The 21,286-nt window shown below is 40.2% G+C and overlaps 1 protein-coding gene across 1 annotated transcript; it reads right to left on the minus strand.

Annotated features, from left to right (window-relative positions):
• Nucleotides 1-3,741: 3,741 nt before the first annotated feature.
• frmpd2 (FERM and PDZ domain containing 2) lies at nt 3,742-20,872 on the minus strand. The gene is made up of 27 exons (XM_008303178.1): nt 20,752-20,872; nt 20,454-20,617; nt 19,773-19,838; nt 19,510-19,689; nt 19,305-19,380; nt 18,206-18,293; nt 17,704-17,851; nt 17,508-17,579; nt 16,479-16,653; nt 16,211-16,346; nt 15,984-16,122; nt 15,215-15,367; nt 13,996-14,181; nt 13,750-13,909; nt 13,478-13,670; nt 12,128-12,228; nt 11,859-11,939; nt 11,495-11,602; nt 10,926-11,042; nt 8,921-9,117; nt 8,589-8,687; nt 7,628-7,721; nt 7,277-7,362; nt 6,593-6,788; nt 4,738-4,952; nt 4,034-4,100; nt 3,742-3,950 (listed from the first exon to the last, which is right to left on the minus strand). Exons 1-27 carry the CDS (start codon nt 20,870-20,872, stop codon nt 3,913-3,915), a joined length of 3,456 nt encoding a protein of 1,151 aa, XP_008301400.1. The 3' UTR covers nt 3,742-3,912.
• Nucleotides 20,873-21,286: the final 414 nt, after the last annotated feature.

Here is a 21,286-nt window from a genome sequence, read left to right on the forward strand (position 1 = left end):
GGTCATTGGCAAGGGTTGGGACATGGATCGATTAGCAAATCAGAGTTTCACCTTCTCAGCTCCCTCTTCACCCTGACAGTCTGGTCCAATCCCCACATGGCCACTGAGGCTGCGTCACTATGTCTGTCCATTTCACGCTCCATTTTCTCATCAGTCGTCAACAAGATCCCAAGATACTTGAACTCCTTCACTTGGGGCACGAGCTCATCCCCAACCCAGAGGGAGTAATCCACCGGTTTTTAGCAGAGAACTTTGACCTCGGACTTGGAGTTGCTGACGCTGGTGGAGGTGACGACCTCCTAATTTGAAAACAACTCAACTGCAGGGCGTGAAGGCAAAAGCTAAAATATGCTAAACATGTGTGGAAGTGAGGACAATTTAAGGGTTCAGGAAGAAATCTTCTTGGGTTCATTAGTCATTTAACTCATTGTTAATGTGAAAGTATTCATTAAAACAGCTTTCAGGGTCACTAACATGTTAAAAAAATAAATAGAAAAAGAAAAAAGAATGAAGCCTGAAACAGGAGAATAAGTTAGTCAGCGCTGTTTCATGAAAATTCTCAGAAATTGTTCCTAAAAACTGCATTCAAATGGCTTTCGGGATCTGACAGGGGTCATTCGATTGGCTGCTCTGATAACTTTTCTGGTAAGTCTTTTTGTTTTTGAAATCCTGCTTGGCACAGCTAATCATGGCTTAATTCCAGCATATTCATTCATGGTGAAGAGAAAAGTTCTCTATAATACTCTGTTAGCACTTAATGAAACGCTCCCTGGTGTATAGAGTCACGCAGCTACGAGACTTTAACAACAATGCAAGTGTTGTTTGTCTGCACAGTGTAAAGGATCATCCATAGTCCAACTGGTGCTTTGTGTAAATATAGAAACTGCATTAATACAGACTTGAAGACTCTATTCCACTGTGGATGAGTTTGTCCAAAACTCAGCCTGGAAATCATGTGTTTGCGGAGAAGACCGGTGAAGGAAATCCATCTCGGCCCATCTTTCACTCATCAGTCTTCACCATGAGCAGTGACCTGAGCAGAGGCTGTAGGGGTCAAGACCACGCTGTCCATCTCTGTTACTCCGTCCATGAATAAACAGAGGCCAGTGTTTAGGTGTGTGTGTGTGTCCTTCAGGGCGACACACGAAAACACACACACACACACACACGCACACACACAAACACAGCGCTCACACAGCCTCGTGCCGACTCCACTGGCATAATTAGAAACATTTGGGATCATTTGCAAAGGGAACACAAGCTCTGATGGGATCCAGATGCACTACTGGGTTTCACCGAAAATACAGGAACCCTTATTTACGAGGGGCCATTGCTGGCTCCTCACCCGGGGAGGTGTGTGTGTGTGCGCGTCCGTGTGTGTGTGTGTGTGTGTGTGTGTGTGTGTGCTGCCTGGTTTGTCCACATACTGAATGGGTGTTTGGGAGCAGATCATCCATAGTCAGGTCAGATGCAGTTTAATCGCTTTTGTTTTTGTGACAAAATGAGCGTTTGCATTTGTTGTATTTCTGGAGTAAAAGCAGAAGAAGAAGTTACCAGAAGACAGAAAAGTGTGATGAAGCTTACATTCTTTTTAATGTAATTATTTTATACATATTTTGCATGTTCTCGACAAAATTTAAACCAGTAGGTCTTTTTCAGTTTATTTCAGTTGTCTCCATCGTTGGTGTCGACACGACGCCTTTAATGGATTTTCTGTGGAGAAATAAAAATAAATGATGTTAACAGAGCAGTACGACCATGCAGCGCTGATGATTAGTCTGCAACACAAAGAAGATGCTACGTTTAGTGCAATGCTGACACCTTGTGGAGAAGATTTAAACAGGTGATAAAAGCTGTCAGTGGTTTATAAGAATTCATCGATCTCACAGGTTTTATCAGTGAGAACTGTATGACTGCTGTGCCAAACAGAACAACGTTTTTAGGAATGATATTAAAATTGAAATGGTAGATTTTCCTTAAAGATTATTTTGTGGGGCTTTTTTGCGTTTACCTTAGCGACAGCTAAAGACACACAGTAAAGTGGGAGAGTGAGAGGATGACATGCAGTAAAGGTTGAACCCAGGCTGCTGCTGTACACACTCAGTCTTGATATACAGAGATCACAATCTATCAGGTGAGCTGCCAAAGTCAGAGAATTTTATAGATTAATAGAGTTCATATGAGAAATAGATTGGGTAGGGCAACATCTTGGTGTGGTTCAGGCAAATGTAAATGTGTAAGGATTGTCAGATTCATTCATTATGACTTTTTTTAAAATCAAAGTCACCACATCAGTTGCTTTTTTTATCAAAGAAAAAGCTTGCCAGTAAAACCACATGCTGTTCAGTTTTATTCATGTGGAAACAAAGAAGAACCTTTCTGTCAACAGTTTCCATCCACAAAACATAATACTTAAAATAGAATTAATATTTGCAGTGATGATAGTTGTATTTAGATCCTTTACTTAAATAAAAGTATGATACCGTGCTGGTAGAATATTCCGCTACAAGCAAAATTCCTGCATTCAAAAATGTACCTAAGTAAAAGTATGGAACATAAAATGTTCTTTAAGTACCAAAAGGAAAAGTAGTCATTCTAAAGTAAAATGCTTTCATCAGTGTTTTAGTGACATTGTGGTTTCAGAAAGAAACATCTTGTTTGTCCTTGTGAACAGAAAATAAGCTTTGTTTGCTTTGAATGCCACACAAATTAGGTATTTGACCGCATAAACATCTTGTACAATGACAATAAAGCTTCTACTTTTATCAAACACAAATCAAGCTATAGAGAACTGAGACAACACTGAGTCTATGAAAGATTCTTTAACAGTGTTATCCAGACACTCACCTATAATCCAGCTGTTGTCTCCACCAACACTCAGAATCAGACTCCAGCCTCTCTGCTCTTCTGGTCCATCTCTGTTTCTTTGCTGTCTGGAAAACACAATTTCACAAGTTAGAAGCTGCAAATGTAGTTGTGAAACTGAACAAACAGCAACAAAAGTGCTTCATAATCTGAGAAATAACTGATATGTATATAATGTTGTGCTGTGCACCATGTCATGCTGTGTCATGTCAGACTGAGCTGCATTCACAGCATGATGTGTAAAACATTAGTGTGTTAAATCGTGTCACATTATAACATGTTGTGCCCTGATTTGTTATGCAATGTTGGTTTTTATTGAAATGAGGCAATAAATCCCTCTGAACTACCAATAAACACACTTCCCAGTGTCTTTGTGATAACATGATAACGTGAAGTCTAATATGTCAAAACTAGGGGTCAACTGATTTTTTTTTTTGTCAGGGCAGATTTAGATTATCAGTATGTAAACTCCAACACAAACTTTGTTAAAATGACTTTGCTTATTTCTGTTTTAATTGAATTTAGAGATAACTTTTCAGTGTTTATATAGCGTTGACAGCCTATTGCCTATATTGACATGTCAACAATCAGATAGTGCTGGACTACCACAGTGGTGATCACAGATAAAGATTGCAGCTGCATTTTAAATTCATGTCCTCATCATGCAGCAATCTTCTCCTCTCTGACATTGAATGTAAACTTAACCTTGTCGGCTAAAACAACAAACCTTCATTGTTCTATTTCCCTATGTGTCAGTAACTCCTATTTGTCGTCATTTGCAACCTTGTGCTTGCCCTGAGCTTCTGCAGTGGAAAGCTGCCCACTGTGTTCTGTCGGGTACCATCAGGTGATGCTGTGGAACATCACTGACCTTTCTGCAGGGCTGGAGTCCATTGATAAGGTCAGCTTAATCCTTCTGTCCACTGATCAGAACATCTTTGCGATCGTGCTTCCTTCGGCCTCCGTCACCGCTCTCTGGTTCATCAGAAAAGCACACCGTAGCCTCTGAACATCCCCTGATGCTGCTTTATAACACTGCGAGATCGCTCATGTGCAGGTGAACTGATCGATAGAAGGAAGAATCCCTGTAGACAAACAGACAAACAGGTGAGTGAGGCCGGTGCACACAAGGAAGCGTGTTTGTGTTTGTCAGAATGTGTTTGCGTACCTGGTGCAGGTCGACAGAGAGTCAGCAGGACTTCAGGTGGTGAGGTCTTGAACAGCTTTAGCACCTTCTGCAGAGAGAAAAGATGTGTTTATAGAAATAATCAGGGTATGTATAGCTGATGTTGTATATTGGATCTTGAATGAAGAGGTAATTTGCATAACTGCATCTTCACAAACCTTCAGAAAACCCACGTTTCCATCGTCTTCCTGAGACAATATCAATCAAACTTAAGTTATCTCTATTTTTGTCATTTCTACTGAGTCAAAGCTACTCAACTTCAGTTTGATTGATATTGTCTCAAGCAAACAACAAGTTTTCGGAAAATCTACGAAAATTGAGTTATCTGTTTTTGCAAATGAACTCTTTAAATACTCTTGAAATGAACAAAATAGTCATGGTAAGAAAATTCAAAAAACAGTAAAATTGTCTGTTTCTTTAACAACCCAATCATCTATTATGTCTGAGGAGACTGTCAACAACAATTAGGGCGTCAAATGAGAGGAAAAAAAACCCAGGGAGTTCAAATAAAAGTGGAAATGATACATTTGCATGCATATACAACATGTACTGAACAAGTCTGTAGAAAACTGCAGTGATCATACAACTGCATCTATCACATCAGAGCTGGATGACAAAATCTGATTTCAGTACAAGCAGATCAAAGATTACTAATAGGTTTGCTATACAAATGACTCTGCACTTACTGGATAGGACAGTTCCTTGAGCGACTGGCCGTTGATGGCCAACAGGACGTCTCCCTCCTGGATCCTGCCGCTCTGCTGAGCAGGCTGGCCGGGGAAAAGCTGCTTTATCCGGACCAGACTGCCAAAATCCCGAGTGGGTGGGTCCAGCTCACACATGAGGAAGCTGAAGCCCAGACCGTTGGCACTCTTGGTCAGAGTCACTTCCTGGGTGTTGTCTTAGGGTTTGGAGGCAGAAGGAAAGGGACAATAGTGGGACAACAATGAGGTAAAAGATGGTGTAGATAGGAATGGGGTGGATAGGAATTAAGGAAAGTTGGAAATATTGGGAGAAGAAGAGGGAAAGGAACAGGAAAAGACAGACTTCTTAAGTCAGTGATGTTTTTTGTTTAAATTCAAGTGGTCTTGGTGAGCTTGAAGTTTAAATGTATGAATAAATTCAACGGCAAAATCAAAGCAACATTTAAACACTGTGTAATTCCATCAGCGGGCTTCGAAATGTTTTACTAAGTGAATGTAGAATCAGTATTCGGTGTCTCGTGTCGGACTTTGTCTTTCCCTGCATGGATGCATCAAGATCAACACAACTGGGATTAGAACCTGATGAGAGGGTCTTTATTTAATGTTTTAGGTTGCTTTTTATTCTCTAGTGGGTTGTATACTTTCTAAATCTATCCGACTGTTGCTGTTGCTACACTCCTGCACACTCCAGCTTTAAGCCAAGTACAATATTTGTGTCTAATGATCCTGTGATGGTCTCCTTCAAATGACTGAAGAGGCTGCGTTTAGTCACGCAAGGCTAAAGTTGGCCTGAACGTGGAATAAGCCATCTGCGCTGTGCTCACTCTGCAGCTCTGTTTGTCGCTGCTACCGTCGTTCATGTAACATTTCATAAGCCTCACCTCCGTCTCATGACATTTTTTTGTTCCCACTTCATAGTCCTAGTCATGTGGATCTTGGTGCATTGTTATGGGGAGTGACATGGGGAAATTCAGACCACCAAACAGAAGCAAACCGGGTTTTTTTTGACTGTCCTGATGTAAATGGCCAGGTTTGCAAATGAGAACTGGTTCTCAAACATTTTTACCAGGCAGAATAAAGGTTAAATAAATAAATAAAAAATGCAGTCATGCCTACCAAGTAGGGGTCTTTTAAAGAGTTTAATTTTGTTTTAATTCTAAAAACAATTTTGAAAAAACTGTTTTGTCATCATTGGAAATTAGTTATTTTCACAGTCAAAATAAAGAAATCATTACTTGCATGTCCTCGTCAGCTTTCTGTAGATGTGATGAAAGGGAAAATGAGTTTAACACCACTTTCAGAATACACTAAGTAATGGCACATTAATGAACAACAATGCAGGTCTGTACAGCAGAGCAGGAGAGGCTCTGTGATAGGTGAGCTTTTTATTGGCTTTTTCAGCCGCACTTATCTGATGTCCAGGGTTGTTTAGTTATTAACCTCTAAAAGGAATGAAGCTGTATTAAATTAAAACCGGTGACCCGACTGTGTGAATATATGGTGCAGGAAGACAGATATAGAAGGACAGACCGAAGGATAAGGGAGGCCAGGAGGATAAGAACAGGAAGGTCAGAGGGGGAGATCAGGATGAAGTGTGAGGAGGAAGTGTGTGAAAGTTCACCTTCAGGCTGTCAGACCAGCCTGGACGGCTACTGAGGCAAACAACAGCTTAAAGGTTCTCTCACGAAGGTTCTTCCTCACATTTTATCCGTTTTGCTCCCACACTGACAAAACAGGAAGTATTTCGAAGCTGTTTTTAAAAGAGATTGTGGACTCTTTGTTTTTGAGGTCTCTCAATGGATTTCTTGTATTTCAGTTAAAAGGTGAAGCATCCTACCATCAGTGACAAAGCTGTAGTCTCGGGGCCGGCCAGATACTGTGATTACAGGAGTGCTGGTGGACGAGCAGCTGTTGAGTCTCTGCCGGCTGGTAGATGGACTGACGGTCTGGTTGGGTACAGCGCTGCTGTTTTCAGCACTCAGAGAAACTCTGGGTAGGCTCATTGACTCCCTTTCCACAACAAAAGAAACCACCTGGAGGTCATAAGAGGACAGGAGAGGACAAGAAGTGTAAGAGGGGAAGATATAGATGTGACTGGAACAACTGGTCCGTCCTTCTGCTGTGACCTTGAACCAATGTAATGGTGGTGCATAAGGACAGCTAAACCAGATCTTTGTAGCACTTCATCCAATAGTTTTTGTCAACATTGCCTTCCAGCTAACTGTTATTTTCATTGCCAATTAATTTGTCAATTGTTTTCTCGAATAATCCATTAGTTGTTCGAAAATGGTTTTTAAAAAAAAAAGGCAATTATTGTTTCCTAAAGCCCCGGGAGATGTCCTCGAAGGTCTTGTTTTTAATCAAATATCAAAATAATTGGCAACTAATCAATTGATCAGTCGTTGTAGCTCTACCTTCCATAAATCTATACCGTCAGCATGGCTAAAAAAAAAAAAAAAACCCTCATCATCATTTGCAAATATAGATTGTTGGTTTCTACTAGTCAGATGTTGTCCTTCACCTCTGCAGTTTTGCTCAGACACTCCACAGCCTGCTGGTAGGTGAAGCCCTGGAAGTTAAACCCGTCCACCTCCACCAGTCTGTCACCTGTTCATGAAAACATAGTTGGAATTGATAAACAGACAAAGCTAATAAAATTACAACTATAATTTGTAACCTACATTTGGTTTTAATTAGTTTTTCTCTTTTCAGTTACATCTGAGTGGGATGTGTCGTTTCCTTGTCAGAAAGTGCTAAAGGACTCCGATAAGAAATACTGGAAACTATCACGCATAGTTTGACAAGTCTGCTGAATACATTTGTTACGCATGGAGGACGTAGCGTCATTTGATTTGACTCTGAACTGTGTTACCTGTATGTAAACGTCCGTCTCTCTCAGCAGCTCCTCCTGCAACGAGGCTCTTGATGTAGATTCCTCCATTCGGATGGTTGGTGTTGACGCCACCCTGAGCCATCAGTAACAGAGGCTTTAATTCAACTTTCATTCACTACGTATAGTGATACCAGTCATATATTGATAAATGTTGCTGAGGCTGGTCATGTTTAAATTATTTTTTAAATCATTTTTTTCTTTTTTTCATATTTACCTCAAGTATATTCACTCAAGTATTGTGTTAATGTACATTTCTGAGGTTCTTTATGTGAGTGTTTCAGTCATACTTTTACTCCATGACTCCATTATGTTTATTTTACAGATTAAACAAAGTATGACGGTCTAAATTAGTTTAGTGTCATTTTTTAAAAAACATTTTCCAACAAGACATATATCATAAATGGTTTATATGTTACTAACAGCTTTTCTAACATTAAATCTGTTACTAAAGCTTCATATAATAATGATAAACTGCTAGTATTTACAGCTTTTGGTCACATTTTGCTGGTATCTCTTCTTGTCGAAATACTTTATATTTTTACTATTAAAAAGTTTTTACTTGTCTTTTTCCCCTTACATTGTGGTAGTGTTCATTTTTCTACTGGAAATTGGTGTGAATGAGATCTCTCTCTGCTTCTCTCTCTCTCTTTTTAATCCTGCCAGACCACAGATGTTAATCAGATTGGGTAGAGCAGACCTTGTGGCCGACTGCTGGAGATGAGTTATTTTACTAATTACCCTTCCTGACTGTCCATTCCTAATGTTTTTAATCAAATTCTTCCATTGTAAACACATTAGTCCGATGGATGATGGCAGATAACTGCAACCACTATTTTCCAAAATCAATATTGTATGCAGTCATGCTCAGCATCTTCAAAACTTGTAATTTCGTGGCCAAGCCATTCAGTCTGTTCATCTGCAAAGTAAGCCATAAACTCACAGAGATGCTGATGCCCAGACTTCCTGACATCTTTCTGAGCTCCACGGTGATCTCCCCTGGCCTCACACAGTTCTGAGACGGAGGCACAGGGCAGCCGTCCTGAGGCCAAAACAGACATTAGTTCAGCCTTTGCATCTGTCTTACTGTCACTTATGGAACACATAAAGAGCCAATCACACATGTATTTATGGCATAATTATACAAAATTACCAATAGTTATTGATTAAATCTAACTAAACAGCTACTCCACCACTACTTGCAACTATCAGCATCACTGGAAAAAGTAACAGTGAAAAGTTCAGTCATGTGATTTAAATCTATCAGGACTCTACCTGTGTACCGGGGACTCGAACATCCCGGGGGACGTTCAGTCTGTTGCTGGTCTTCGGCGTCATCATGACTGAGACGATCTCATCCAGGCTGTCGTCTCTCGACCGTCCGTCTGTCATCAGTGTGATCTGGGAGTCGTAATTCCTCAAAACAGGAGAGCGCAGAGGACTGAAGGGAACTGTGGATGAAAACAACAAAACTGCTCTATTACACCTGTAAATACTGAAAATGCACTACAAGCTGATCATCTACATTGCAAAGGGGCAGACGAGAAGGTTGATGCCATTATCAGATGTTTCTGCTAGCAGCAATGTAGCTCAGCTTACCGCAAAGAATGTGGTAAAAAGCTAGTTGTTACAACACAAGCTTTTAAAATACAAAAAACTCAGACATAGTATGACGTAAACAAAAGACTAAAGCTTTGATGTTTTCCATTTTTGTCATCGAGGATAACTACTTTCCTGTGGTTTCAGGCTTTGTGTTGAAGCTAGTCAGTTGCTAGTTGTAGCTTATTACAGGTATCATTTCACTCTTGGCGAAAAAACTTTAATTTGAGAATTCAAACAAAAGATCTCAAGAGAGTTTGATGAAAAGGATTTTACAGGATTTGTAAAGTTGTGTTTTGCTCGTATCTTCAGCTAGTGTTAAGCTAGCTGTTTCTAATTCCTGTTTTTAATCACTGTGTGATGCTAAGCTAGCAAACTGCTATTTGCAGCTTCATATATTGTGTATAGAAAAACTTCATGAAACATATTTCAAGAAACACAAAACTATTTCTTTACATTTGTATCAATCTGAAAGTCTTTATTTATTCTTATTTTATTTTTGATGTTTAAAAGGAATGTAGAAAGAAGAACATGCTAAGTTATCCTCAGTCTTAACAGGATATCTTTAACATCATGTCATGTCTCGAACCCGTTCTTAGGTTTTTGTCTTGTATGATGTCTTTTGAGTTTTATTTTGAAAATCTTTTCCCCTTCTGTGTCAGGTGACTTGCCCTTCCTCCTGTGTTCCCTGTGTCTGATTGTCTACCTCGCCCTAATGTTCTCCACCTGTTCCTCGTTGCCCCTTGTGTGTATATATAGTCTGCGTCTCCCTTTGTCCTTTGCCAGTTCGTCTTGTTCTACGTACCAGATCAGTCGTCCTAGCCATCCACGCCACGATCTTGCCAAGTTCAGGTTTTGTTTTCTTCCTTGTATTTCCACAGTCTCGTTAACGTTTTATTTTGCTACTTTGTATTGCCTCGATTCTGTTAATGTTTTGTTGCTACTTTGTAATGTTACGATCCTGCCAAGTTAAGGTTTTTGCTTTTGATTCTCCAAGTAACTTGTTTCCTCCTAAGAGTGATTTTCGGTTTTGATATTTTTCCTCACTTGAGTGACATTTTGTGTTTATCGTTTTTGCAGAGATTTTAAGTTGATACTTTGTAAATAAATCTGTTAAAGAGAACTTTGAGCCGAAGTTTTTTGAGTCTTGCATTTGGGTTCACGTCCTTGACCCATTGTGACACATCAAATGATTCCCAGTTTGAAACTTTATATGAGAGTTGAGGATGGAATTTGTTTATATCCATGGGGGAAATGAATCAACAAAAAGTAACATTTTACAGGAAGAAAAACAGGTGGAAAGCTTTAAAAATACACTAGAATCTATATTTTTATTGCATATAATAATAGACAGTGAAACAGTGCAACCAGGCACACATGCTAAAAATAGAAAAGGCTTTGCTGGCTAATAAAAGAAAACTGTTTTACATTTTATTATATCAGAGCACTATTACCATGGGCTAATTACCCCATCACCAGCACTACTCATGCAAACAAAGGAGGGCAAAGGTCTCAGCACAGTATCATTACACACATACAGTAGCCGGACACACAAACACACACACACACACACACACACAGAGCACCTTTTGGCTGTGAGATAATGAGCTGCACCTCCTCCGGGCTGCTCTGCATGACCTCTGCTGCCTCGCTGAAACACACACACACACACACAGAGCACCTTTTGGCTGTGAGATAATGAGCTGCACCTCCTCCGGGCTGCTCTGCATGACCTCTGCTGCCTCGCTGAAAGTGACGCCCTCCAGGCTGATGTGGTTCAGAGAGATCAGACGACCACCTGAAGGCAAAGGTCACAGTGAAACGGTGCCAGAGTAGTTTTAAGAGCCAGCGTGACCCACAAAGGCACCACAGACACACTTCAGATACAGTCTTTGTCCTCCTTTGCACTTCCCTGCTCCATATTCTCTACATTGGCAGATGTTAGATGAATTTGCTTTGTCTGTAACAATAACTATAAAAAAGCATACAAAAAGAATAACTACAATCATGGATAGTGAAAATGCAACCAGATGAACTGATGAATAAAACGTTCCAAACATCATCAATACAATGCCAACCAAAATCACCTAGTGTCATCCAGACAGCGACTGCTGCTGGATTATTTACAGGATTATCCTCTGTATACCCTTAACATGATATCAATATTTTCTGTTTTTTTTTTTTTTGTGATGTTCCTATTCTGCACAGTGCTGCTTAACAGAAACCAAAAATGTCCATGTGATTCTCCACCTGCTCTGATGCGTCCGTCCTTATCAGCAGGTCCGCCAGGCACAACGGAGGCAACAAAGATGCCCAGATCATAGCGTCCCACTGTGTCTTCTCCAACTATCACTATACCTGCATCAACACAGACCACACGTGTATTAAACACTTAATAAAATGGGGGGGCAGATTTATTATCAACTAACAGAAACATGAAAAAAAAGCGTCCATGATCGAAAACATTTGTTCAATTCTGGTCTTTTTTTTGTGACTGCATGGCATCCACAGTACATGTTAGTGGTACGTTTGTTTCTTCTTGTAGTTCATCAAACATTTAATAAATGAAAACAGCTTCTTACTGATGTTTTGTTATGAAGTGTGATCGACTTACCCAGGCCAAGCTTTGCGTCTTTCTTTAAGGAGACACATATGACCTCTCTCTCTGAGGAGGCTCCCAGTTTAGTCGGGGTGTCTGTGAGACAGATAGAGGATTAATACAGTTAACTAGCAGCAGCAGCAGCAGCTTTGCCTCAGAAACTTTACGATGGAGCAAAGGAGATAGTAAAATGTACAATGATAAAGCTGCCTCACAAGAGAACCACCTGTTATGTAGAGGTTATCAGTTAAAGAAGCTGAGCAGTGTGCTTGGTTTTACTCTACCTCTGGCTGCTAGAGAACCAGAGCGGGCTTCAGATCCGTTCCTCGGAGAACACACTGGAGAACGCATACCAGTGCTGCTGCGCTGACTGCCGGAGCAGGGACTGCAACACAAATACATCGAGGGGAGAATCAGGACAATTCTCTTCAGTTACGACACGAAAGCTTTAATATTATGCTCTGTTATACATCTATGTGGTACATCTACCCTAAACTCATCACCCGGGAGGAGCTATTTTGCTGCGTAGTTGGTTTAGAACAACCTGAAGAATAAGTTGATGACTGTATGAGCTAGCTTCAAGGGAAAGACTGTAAATCACAAAAGGTCTGGGCCACATTAGTTATGTTTTCATCTCATTCTAACCATGCACATATGAAGCAAACTTTAGCAATGTCGCAAAAAAAAAGAAAAGAAAAAATGAATCAAGCTTGTTTCCATCAAATGCTTTGGAAGGAATAGGCTGAACAGTGTCATCAGAAAGTTGTGGTACAGCCACATTACGCATAGCTGTAATTAAAAACAGTAGACGAAGCCAGAAACACAACTACAAAACTAATTTGTTTTGCCAACAGCTAAAAAACCTCAAAAAGGAGGAATGAACCAAATCATTGGCCATCAATGAGAGAAAAATAAGGAGAAGTCTTCAAGAACTGTTTTTAATTGGGAAACTGGTAATTACTCTTTCTTGTCAGCTGGCATTGGACATGTTCATGTTGTCCAAAGACAAGACAATGAAAGAAGTGGAGAAAGTAGATCTGTCATTTGAGACATCAAAACTTATTCGAAACAAGTGTTTCTATCTGTCATGAAGTATTTTTTTTTGAAAAAAAAATCAAAGACCACCTCAAGTAAGCCTGATTTTTTTTTGTTGTTGCAAAACTAAAGAAATTGATCCTTCTTTGCTGCAGAAATATGCACTGTGAGCCAAAACATTACGATCAGCCCTGTCTTATATAATTTTGGTCCTTTATGTGCAACCAAAGAAGCTTCGACCGACCAAGCTCTTAGGTGCCTCGTGATACAAAGTTGTGATTTGGAGTCACAATGGATCCCTCCTGGTACTACTACAGTATATCTACGCACTGGCCCCGTCGTTCATAATAGTAATCATTCAACCCTGACATCTGGCAACAACGACTTACTCACTGAGATCCTAACACCTGTCCATCCCTGCTGCATCCAACAGATTGCCCACAAGAACTACCCGTTCCCTTACTGTCTGATTTATCGCAGACCTTCACATGAACAGTTTTTACTATTAGCATTACTTCAGTAGTCACAATATTTTGGCTTATCTGTATTCTGAATTTTCAATGTCGGAACATAGTGAAAACTGCTGTGTGGCTACAGACCTGTGCTCGTTGAGGCGCTGTTGTCTTATGCGGGCCTCGATCCTGGCAGTGACGTCATCGCACAGTTTGTTCAGGGTCTCGTCCTGAGGTGTGGTCAGACCGCTGTCGTCTTGTGGCGTCTCAGAACAGGAGAAGGACTTGAGGTTGCTGCTCTGAGCACGGCACACTGCTGCATACTGCACGATGTTCTCCTCTGGACACAGATGAAGAAGTTGTCTTTAGTAATTGGCAAGCATCAACTAGAGGATAAAATAAATGCTGCAATGGCTGACCTGAGACCAGGCTGTGTGTTAGCTGGCGGGAGTTCATCTCGTTATTGAACTTGTGCTGGGCTGAGCAGAGGTTACACAGGTATTTGGCTGTCTTCGACCTCTCCGTGATGAAGGTGTACTTCTTCTTGCTGCCCCGGCACTCGATTACAAATTTACGCCTCTGCAGGAACATGAAAGGGAAAGGTTTCTATTCAGTGAGAGGGAACACAGAAGGATGACACGCACCACTACCAGCCGCTTACTCACATTAGAGGAGATGGTCGCCGTCTCCCTCCAGTAGAAGCTCTGATTGGTGGATCTGCAGCCGTCTTTAACCTCGTAGACGATAACACCTTTGGCACAAACCCCGAGGATAATCTCTCCGTCTAAAGGCTTTTTCTCACGCACCACACGGTGGAACAACACACCGTATTCAGGCAGCTGCTGACACACCTACAGGGATAAACAGCCGTAGTCACAGTCGTATAGATTCAGCACCATGACTTGAATAGTCGAATATAGGACTGCATTTCTTATGGTTAGCCCTTTTTCACATTTAATCGGTGACACTGACCAGTTTACATTTAGCCTTAAAATGACACATGGCTAAGTTTTAATTTAAGATATCTATGAAACAAATTTGACATGTCACAATATATACTTTCACATGTAAAAAACTAAGTTTTAAAAACTTAAATATTATTTACAGCTATTTTTAATTTAATTATAAATATCAGTAATTCCTTTTTGACCAGTTAGACTAATGAATAAAGTAATCTGCAAATGAATTTCAACATATTCGGAAATGATTGCCACTAGTATAAATGTACTAGTATGTCCAACATCAACAAACCATTTTGGATTTTGGACATGTGGACCTAATTAGCATATTCATTTCAGATATGTATTAATGAAGATATGCACAATGGCATTTTGACTGCTAAAATACAATTCTGATTGCTTTTAAAACAAATTGTAGACATCAGAAATATTATTGTTAGTCGTACAAAAAATTATTTTCACTAGTTACAAATGCATTTTTTTATATCTGCCTAGTTTGGATATGTTTTTTGTTTTCATTAAGAATTTTGTGACATTTATTGTTAAGAAAACTGCTGTGTAAATAATGTGTATTATTGTTATTATTATTATTGTTAACTCAAATGTAATTTTAGAAATCTGAACTAGTTAGTAATGTGATTATGCTACTAGTAAGAATGGAACTGTTAATGTCACCAATTTACATTTTGACGGATGAGAAATGAACATAGATATCTGTAACTCAGTTTCAGTAGAAGTCTATGACAGAATTTCACGAGATGTAATTTACTTACAACGGATGTTTCCACGAGTAAGAAATCCACTGCAGATATCTCTAATTAGAATTGCTACTAGTAAACATTACATTACATTAGCTTGGGATTCTAATTAGTCAGAAAGCAGTCATTGATGTCTACAACTTAAAAGTGCTTGTCATATGTGCTACCTTGAGGAATTCAAGCTCTGATTCATCTGTGAGCATCTGAGCGTTGTTGGTGTGAAGTCGCAGCAGCTCTCCCTGAATGTAAGGCAAGGCACGTTTCTCCATCACACTCTTGGAGACATACTGATCAGGGCGGTAGTAGTTCCTACCGTACACCTAAACACAACAGATCGCAACCTCATGTTAACAGAATACACATAATACATACAGTTTGTAGTGTCATGAGCTGTTGTGGACACATAACCTTTAAACAGTGAGTCATAATACAGTGATAGATGGGAAAATACATGCATAGAAACAGGGGCATATGGATATTTATCTTAAATAAATATAGGCACTGAAACGCTGTTATTGATCTCCACCATTGTCTCCGTCGTCTCCAGTAATTATACAACACTGTGACAACTGAGCTGACGCTGCATGCTGACATTTACATTGCAGGATTGTTAGACTACCCTTTTTTAAAAGGACTTTTCACACATGTAGATCGTAGAATTTCTTCTGTGGCTCTGAAGAAGCTTTGCTAAGTCAGAGAAAATGACCCTAATGATGGAATCAGGGTTGGAAACTACACATTAACAAAAGAAAGACTTAACTACAAACTAAGGGTATGGTGTCTAAAGAAAATTCCTATTTACAGAAAATGGAGGATTCAGTGCTTGACCCATTGTAGGGATTAAGAATGAAAGGTTCTCAGCTTTTATAACATCGATTTTCATGTGTCTCTTGAGTCAAGCAACTTCAACTATGAATTCAGCTTTAGGTGCACAACCTCAGGCATGCAGTCTCCATACTCGGTCTGCAGGGCCAGACCTGCCAGGTACAGAGCAGTCTCCTCGTGGCAGGACAACCTGCCCTCCAGAAGGTCCCTCCTGAGCTGGAGGTAATACTGGTGTCGGGTCTGTTTGTGCCTGATGGAGGTAAAGATCACATAACTATCAGGGTTTCTATCCCACATTTGCATGTTTTATTTTGTATTAACTAATGATGAATACTTACAAAATAAGGGAAATGTCGTTGACAAAGAATTTGACCCTGAAGTAAAGGACAAAGGTGGTTGAAGGCACTTTCTTCCAGCTATCTGACGCAACTTTGGAAATCTTGGTGTCGTTGTCCACGAAGAAAAACTCGTTATCTGAAGAGAAACAGAGAAAAAAAGAAAACCTGAGTACGTTGATCATGTATGATTTATGATTTCTGATATTCCTACACCAACTACAACCAAGTTACTTCACACTTGCTCACTAATTACTTCAGGTCTCTTTACCATCAATGTAAGCAAGGCCAAAGTAGAAATGTTCCATCAGGTTGGAGTGAGCCACGATCATGTCAAAGACATCTCCTGCTCTGGATTTCACCTCACACTTGACCAGGATGCTCTGACCGCTTGGCATCACCACACTCAGCTCTCTGTGGGTGGTCGGAGATTTTCCTTTCTTTGACTGTGAACAGGGAGAAATACATTTTAAGGACATTAATAAAAAAAATTAATAAATAAAATAACAGAGGAGGGACCATTTAAATCTTGGTCACAAGTTGTTTCACTTTATAAATGATTAGGCAAAGGCAAACTGATTCATACAGAGGAATTATATGTTATATGTCGAGAGGAATACTGTATTCTAGATCTGCGATGGAAAGTATAAATAGTTGTCACCAGGAGATAAATGGGCTAAAACTAACATTATTACCTAAATAACTCATGATATTGAATTGATCCAACAACATTCTTCAAAGGTTTGGACTATGAAGATTGTGTGTCGTGGTTAATTAAATATTGACTACAGTGTATGTAAATACTCAATTTTAAGTCAAATCCTGCTGTAAGACATGCTGTTACTGTTTTAGTTGTTTCTATAGGACAGCAACTAAAGAGCATTTTCATAATGGATGAATCTGATGATTGATCTTGATCAGTCGATTGGTTTGACTGATGTAGAGCAGTGTAAATACATGCATTTTCTTTGAATTCGCCAGTTTGTTGTATTTAGTTTGATGCTTACCCTCATCATAATTCTAGCTAAAACTACCTAATAATTAAAATGAAAGGCAGCAAACCCCATTTGAACTGCTGAAGTCATGGAATTTGAGGTATTAATGCCAGAAAAGGAACTTACATGGTTATCAAGCTAGTTTCCAGTTATTTTCTGGTCAATCAATTAATAAACGCAACACAATAATACCTCAGTAAATGTACTTAGTTCATTCTACCACTACTATGTGTGTCCCTTACGGTAATTCTCTCCTTACAATGACAGGAATTGATTTTTTTTTCTCCCCTTTTTTAATAACTCACCACAATGGATCCAGGCAGCTCCAAGACAACCAGAGGCTCATCTAACACTCTAATAAACTCAGGACCCAGGTCCTGCAACAGAGAGGAAACAGGAGAAAAAAATATACAGTTAACCTTTCTCATCTCCACCCAGGTTTTGAACAAATGCATGGAGATATTAAATCATTGTATATCATAATATTATAATCCAGTGCACCTTTGCTTTCTTGTCATTCAGACTCATCGTGGACTCGAACTGGGATCTTGAGTGGGCGCTTCGATTGCCATCCATGTACGGACTGCAGGGGCTGCGGTTCAGCTGCCAGCTGCAGTAACTCTCCCTGTGTCGACCTCCCGAGGGAGTCCTGGGGAAAATGAGTTTTCCATTCTCAGTCTGACGTGAGGCGAGATCTGTCACTCACAAGATGATGGCTTGTGACGAGACAATATATATTTTAATAGCAGCAGCTTTGTCACAGAGTCCTTTGGGGAGTTTGTCTGCCCCACAGGGTTTCTGTCTGCTTTTTCTTTTCTCTGTTTTTATCATTGAAGCTACTAAAATGTAACTTGAATGAGGTTGACTGTTAAGTAGACAAACTAAGACATAAACATTGACTGTTTTATTTTGTTCTTTGTTTCAAGGACGTTTATGACATTTAGGCAATATGTGCCTAAAAAAAAACCTTCAAGGTAATACAATATATAAACTATGGACGTACCCTGGGAGATCTGTTCGATAACATCCTCCTGAGAATGTTCTGGAGATCTTCTTCTTCAGCTCCCATGACGAGTTTCTAAAAGAGCCCCCTGAAAAATAAGCTGCTGTTATTTTCCATTTGCCAGAGGTATAGCTCTCATATGTGACTTGGTAAAAATCTAAAAATACGTCTTTCTGTGTTGTAGTCTGACAGTAGCAGGACATTTAAAAACAAACAAACAAAAAAATTGCTTACTACCTTTCTTTGTAGAGAGTTAAATAAGAAGACAGATGCCACTCTTATGTGTGCTAAGCATGAAGCTACAACTAGTAAATGGGTAGCTTAGCCTAATTTAGCGTAAAGATTGGAAGCAGGGGGAAGCAGCTAGCTTGGCTCGAAAGAACTAACATGGCTTGTTTGTAAAAACATTTTATATGTAAAATTCTATCTAAATGTAATTATAAATGTATTGACTCTTGTGAGCTTCATATTTTTGATACAGAAGTGAGAGTGGTATATGAAGCGACTAGCAGCAGCTAGTAAGTTTAGCTTTACACAAAAACTGGAAATGGAGGGAAACCAAAAAAAAAAAAAACTGCCAGCAACCATCTCTAAAATTTAGTATTTTATATATTACATGTATTTTTTTTTTTTACATAACATAGAGAATATCAATTACTTATTTTGGACCCATGCTAGCTGTTTTTGCCTGCTTTATGCTAAGCTAAGCTACAGCTGCTGACAGTAGCTTTAAAACATGGTCATGTTTACTGTGTTTACGAGAGGAATCCATATGAACAAGGTTTTGTTGTTGTTTTGTCTGTTTTCATTGCACTTTGCTGTATTATGCTACCCACTCCTTAGCATGTTTAAATGTTTAACCTCGATAGCCTCTAGATGCCGACGGTGCTGTCCATGTCGCCTTTGCTTAGCTTCGGTGCTCTCACAAATTCTGACCAATGGCATCGTTTAAGGTGCTACAAACCAACGCTTTCCATTTCAAAGCAGCGTAAGTGATCAGACACAAGAATGGCATTGATCTTCTAGTGTCTTGACAAGAAAGCCAAAAAGCCATTCACACAATGTCACACTTCAGCTCTGGCGAAAACTAGATTCTTACTGTGTAATCTGTCCCTGACCACTTGACTGCGGTCCGTTAGTGGAGAGCCGTTTTCAGTGATGGACAGGTGGTCGACCTGTAAGGACATCGTTGTCAAGCTCAAGCAAACCAGCAGAGAGTTGACGCTATCAGTAAACTCAAAACAAAAATGATCAAAACCAAACGTGACCCCAAAAGCAAACCGAACCAGTCAACCACCACTCACCGAGTTCCTGTAGACGTCTTCCACCAGCTGCCTGACGAGCCGCTCAGCAGGAGGCAGCATGGAGGCCTTGTGGTGAAGCTCGCAGGTCTCCAGCACCGTCAGCAGGTCGGTCCTCCTCATCACTACGTCCTCACACATGCTCAGCAGCAGACCCTCCAACTCGTTGCTCAGCTGGACCGGCTGGGAGGAAACAGGTGAAATGGGTGAGTGCTGAGAATATGGAAGAAGCTTTTTGAGCAGAGATAGAAGAAGGAGGAAAGTACCTGGTTTTGAGGTAGATGATAGTCAACGCACCAATACAGAGTCATCCCCAGTGAGTACACAACCATCTAAGAAACACATACACAAAGTTTCATGAGGATTGCAAAGAAATTTGAGAAAGTTTGTTTTGAGTAATGAAACAAATGAAGTAATATTAGTTCATTAAAACCACTGAGGAGAGGAGATCAGCTCATGTTACAGCACAAATGGTCGACTTCCTGATGCAGTTTTGACCAACAAACACTGTGTCTGACATGCTGTTTTTTAGAACTAGTACTACTGAGGTATACTACTGAAGATGTGCCCCCTTTGTCACCCTCCAAACGAGAATCCCCACCTGAAACTCTGCTGTGTGAATGAGTCAAGCCAATTTTACCACCAATGTATGTGCTCGCACTTAAAGGATGGTTACATCTCGTCCTTTGTATTTGAAATCTGATTTTTGCTATTTACTGATTCCTCTCAGTCTCTGCATTTTCTGATCCAAGGGTTGAGATATGGGGTGTGTAGATACTACAAATGCTATTTACCTTTGCATATATCCCATGTCTTATACTAGTGGAGCACTACACACTGATGCATTGCTTAAAAGTAAAACTGATTATGGGATAGTGTTTTTTTCACTCTGGTTTTGTAATAGTTGTCTGAAGAACAGCAACGCAAAAGGTTTCCAGTGTTCTGACCTTTTCGGCTGCAGTCCTGGTGGAGGCAGCGTGACCCTGCTGGACTTCAGGAGCTGTGAAGGAGGCCACGTCTTCATATCGTGCACAGCTCTTGAAGGCCAGACTCCCGTTGGCTGACAGCAGCACTGAGCCAGGGCTCAGCACACTGCACATGTTGCCTGAACCTAAACAGAGAGCAGAACAAAAGCTGCATAACTTTCTCTTGTGCTGTTTGGCTTGTTTGGTTGCTATTGAACTAAAGATCAAGCTCTAAACTACAGGCAGAACTGTGGGGAAATGGTGGCTGACGATTGGTCACCTTTTTTAGAGATGTCCAGTAAGGCGTCAGCGGTGGTGAGCAGCAGACACCAGACCTCATCCTCCTCCAGCGGTGAACCCCGGGCCTCCAACACTTCAGCCAGGGTCACAAATGTACCCATCCTGCTGGGAAACACATCACATCAAAGTTCTACATCAACACATGTTGTGTTATGCATGAGGTTACTTTTGTTGAAATTGCAGAAGCTCAGATGTGTAGTAAAAGGGGTTATGTACATAAACCCTCTCTGGGGACACCATCTGAAGGAAATCTGTCATCAAACGCACCATAAGCTCTCCTGTCAAATGTCTGCGTCAAAGGTTGCGGACTTGACGTCTTATTTAGATTGAATAATAAGCTTAAGTTGAGAAAGTGGCGAGTTCTTCATGCCGACAGGCCTCTTGCACTAGAATCCGACTGCATCAGGCTCGGGGAACATTTGGCAGAGGCCAGTGTTTCGGAACAATACGATTTAGTAGGATTTAAGGGCGCTAAGCAGAAACAAATCCAATACCTGTGATTAATGATTCTATCA

This window comes from Stegastes partitus, unplaced genomic scaffold (genome assembly GCF_000690725.1).
Source record: "Stegastes partitus isolate 25-593 unplaced genomic scaffold, Stegastes_partitus-1.0.2 Scaffold1950, whole genome shotgun sequence".
In the NCBI taxonomy this organism is placed as follows: Eukaryota; Metazoa; Chordata; class Actinopteri; family Pomacentridae; genus Stegastes; species Stegastes partitus.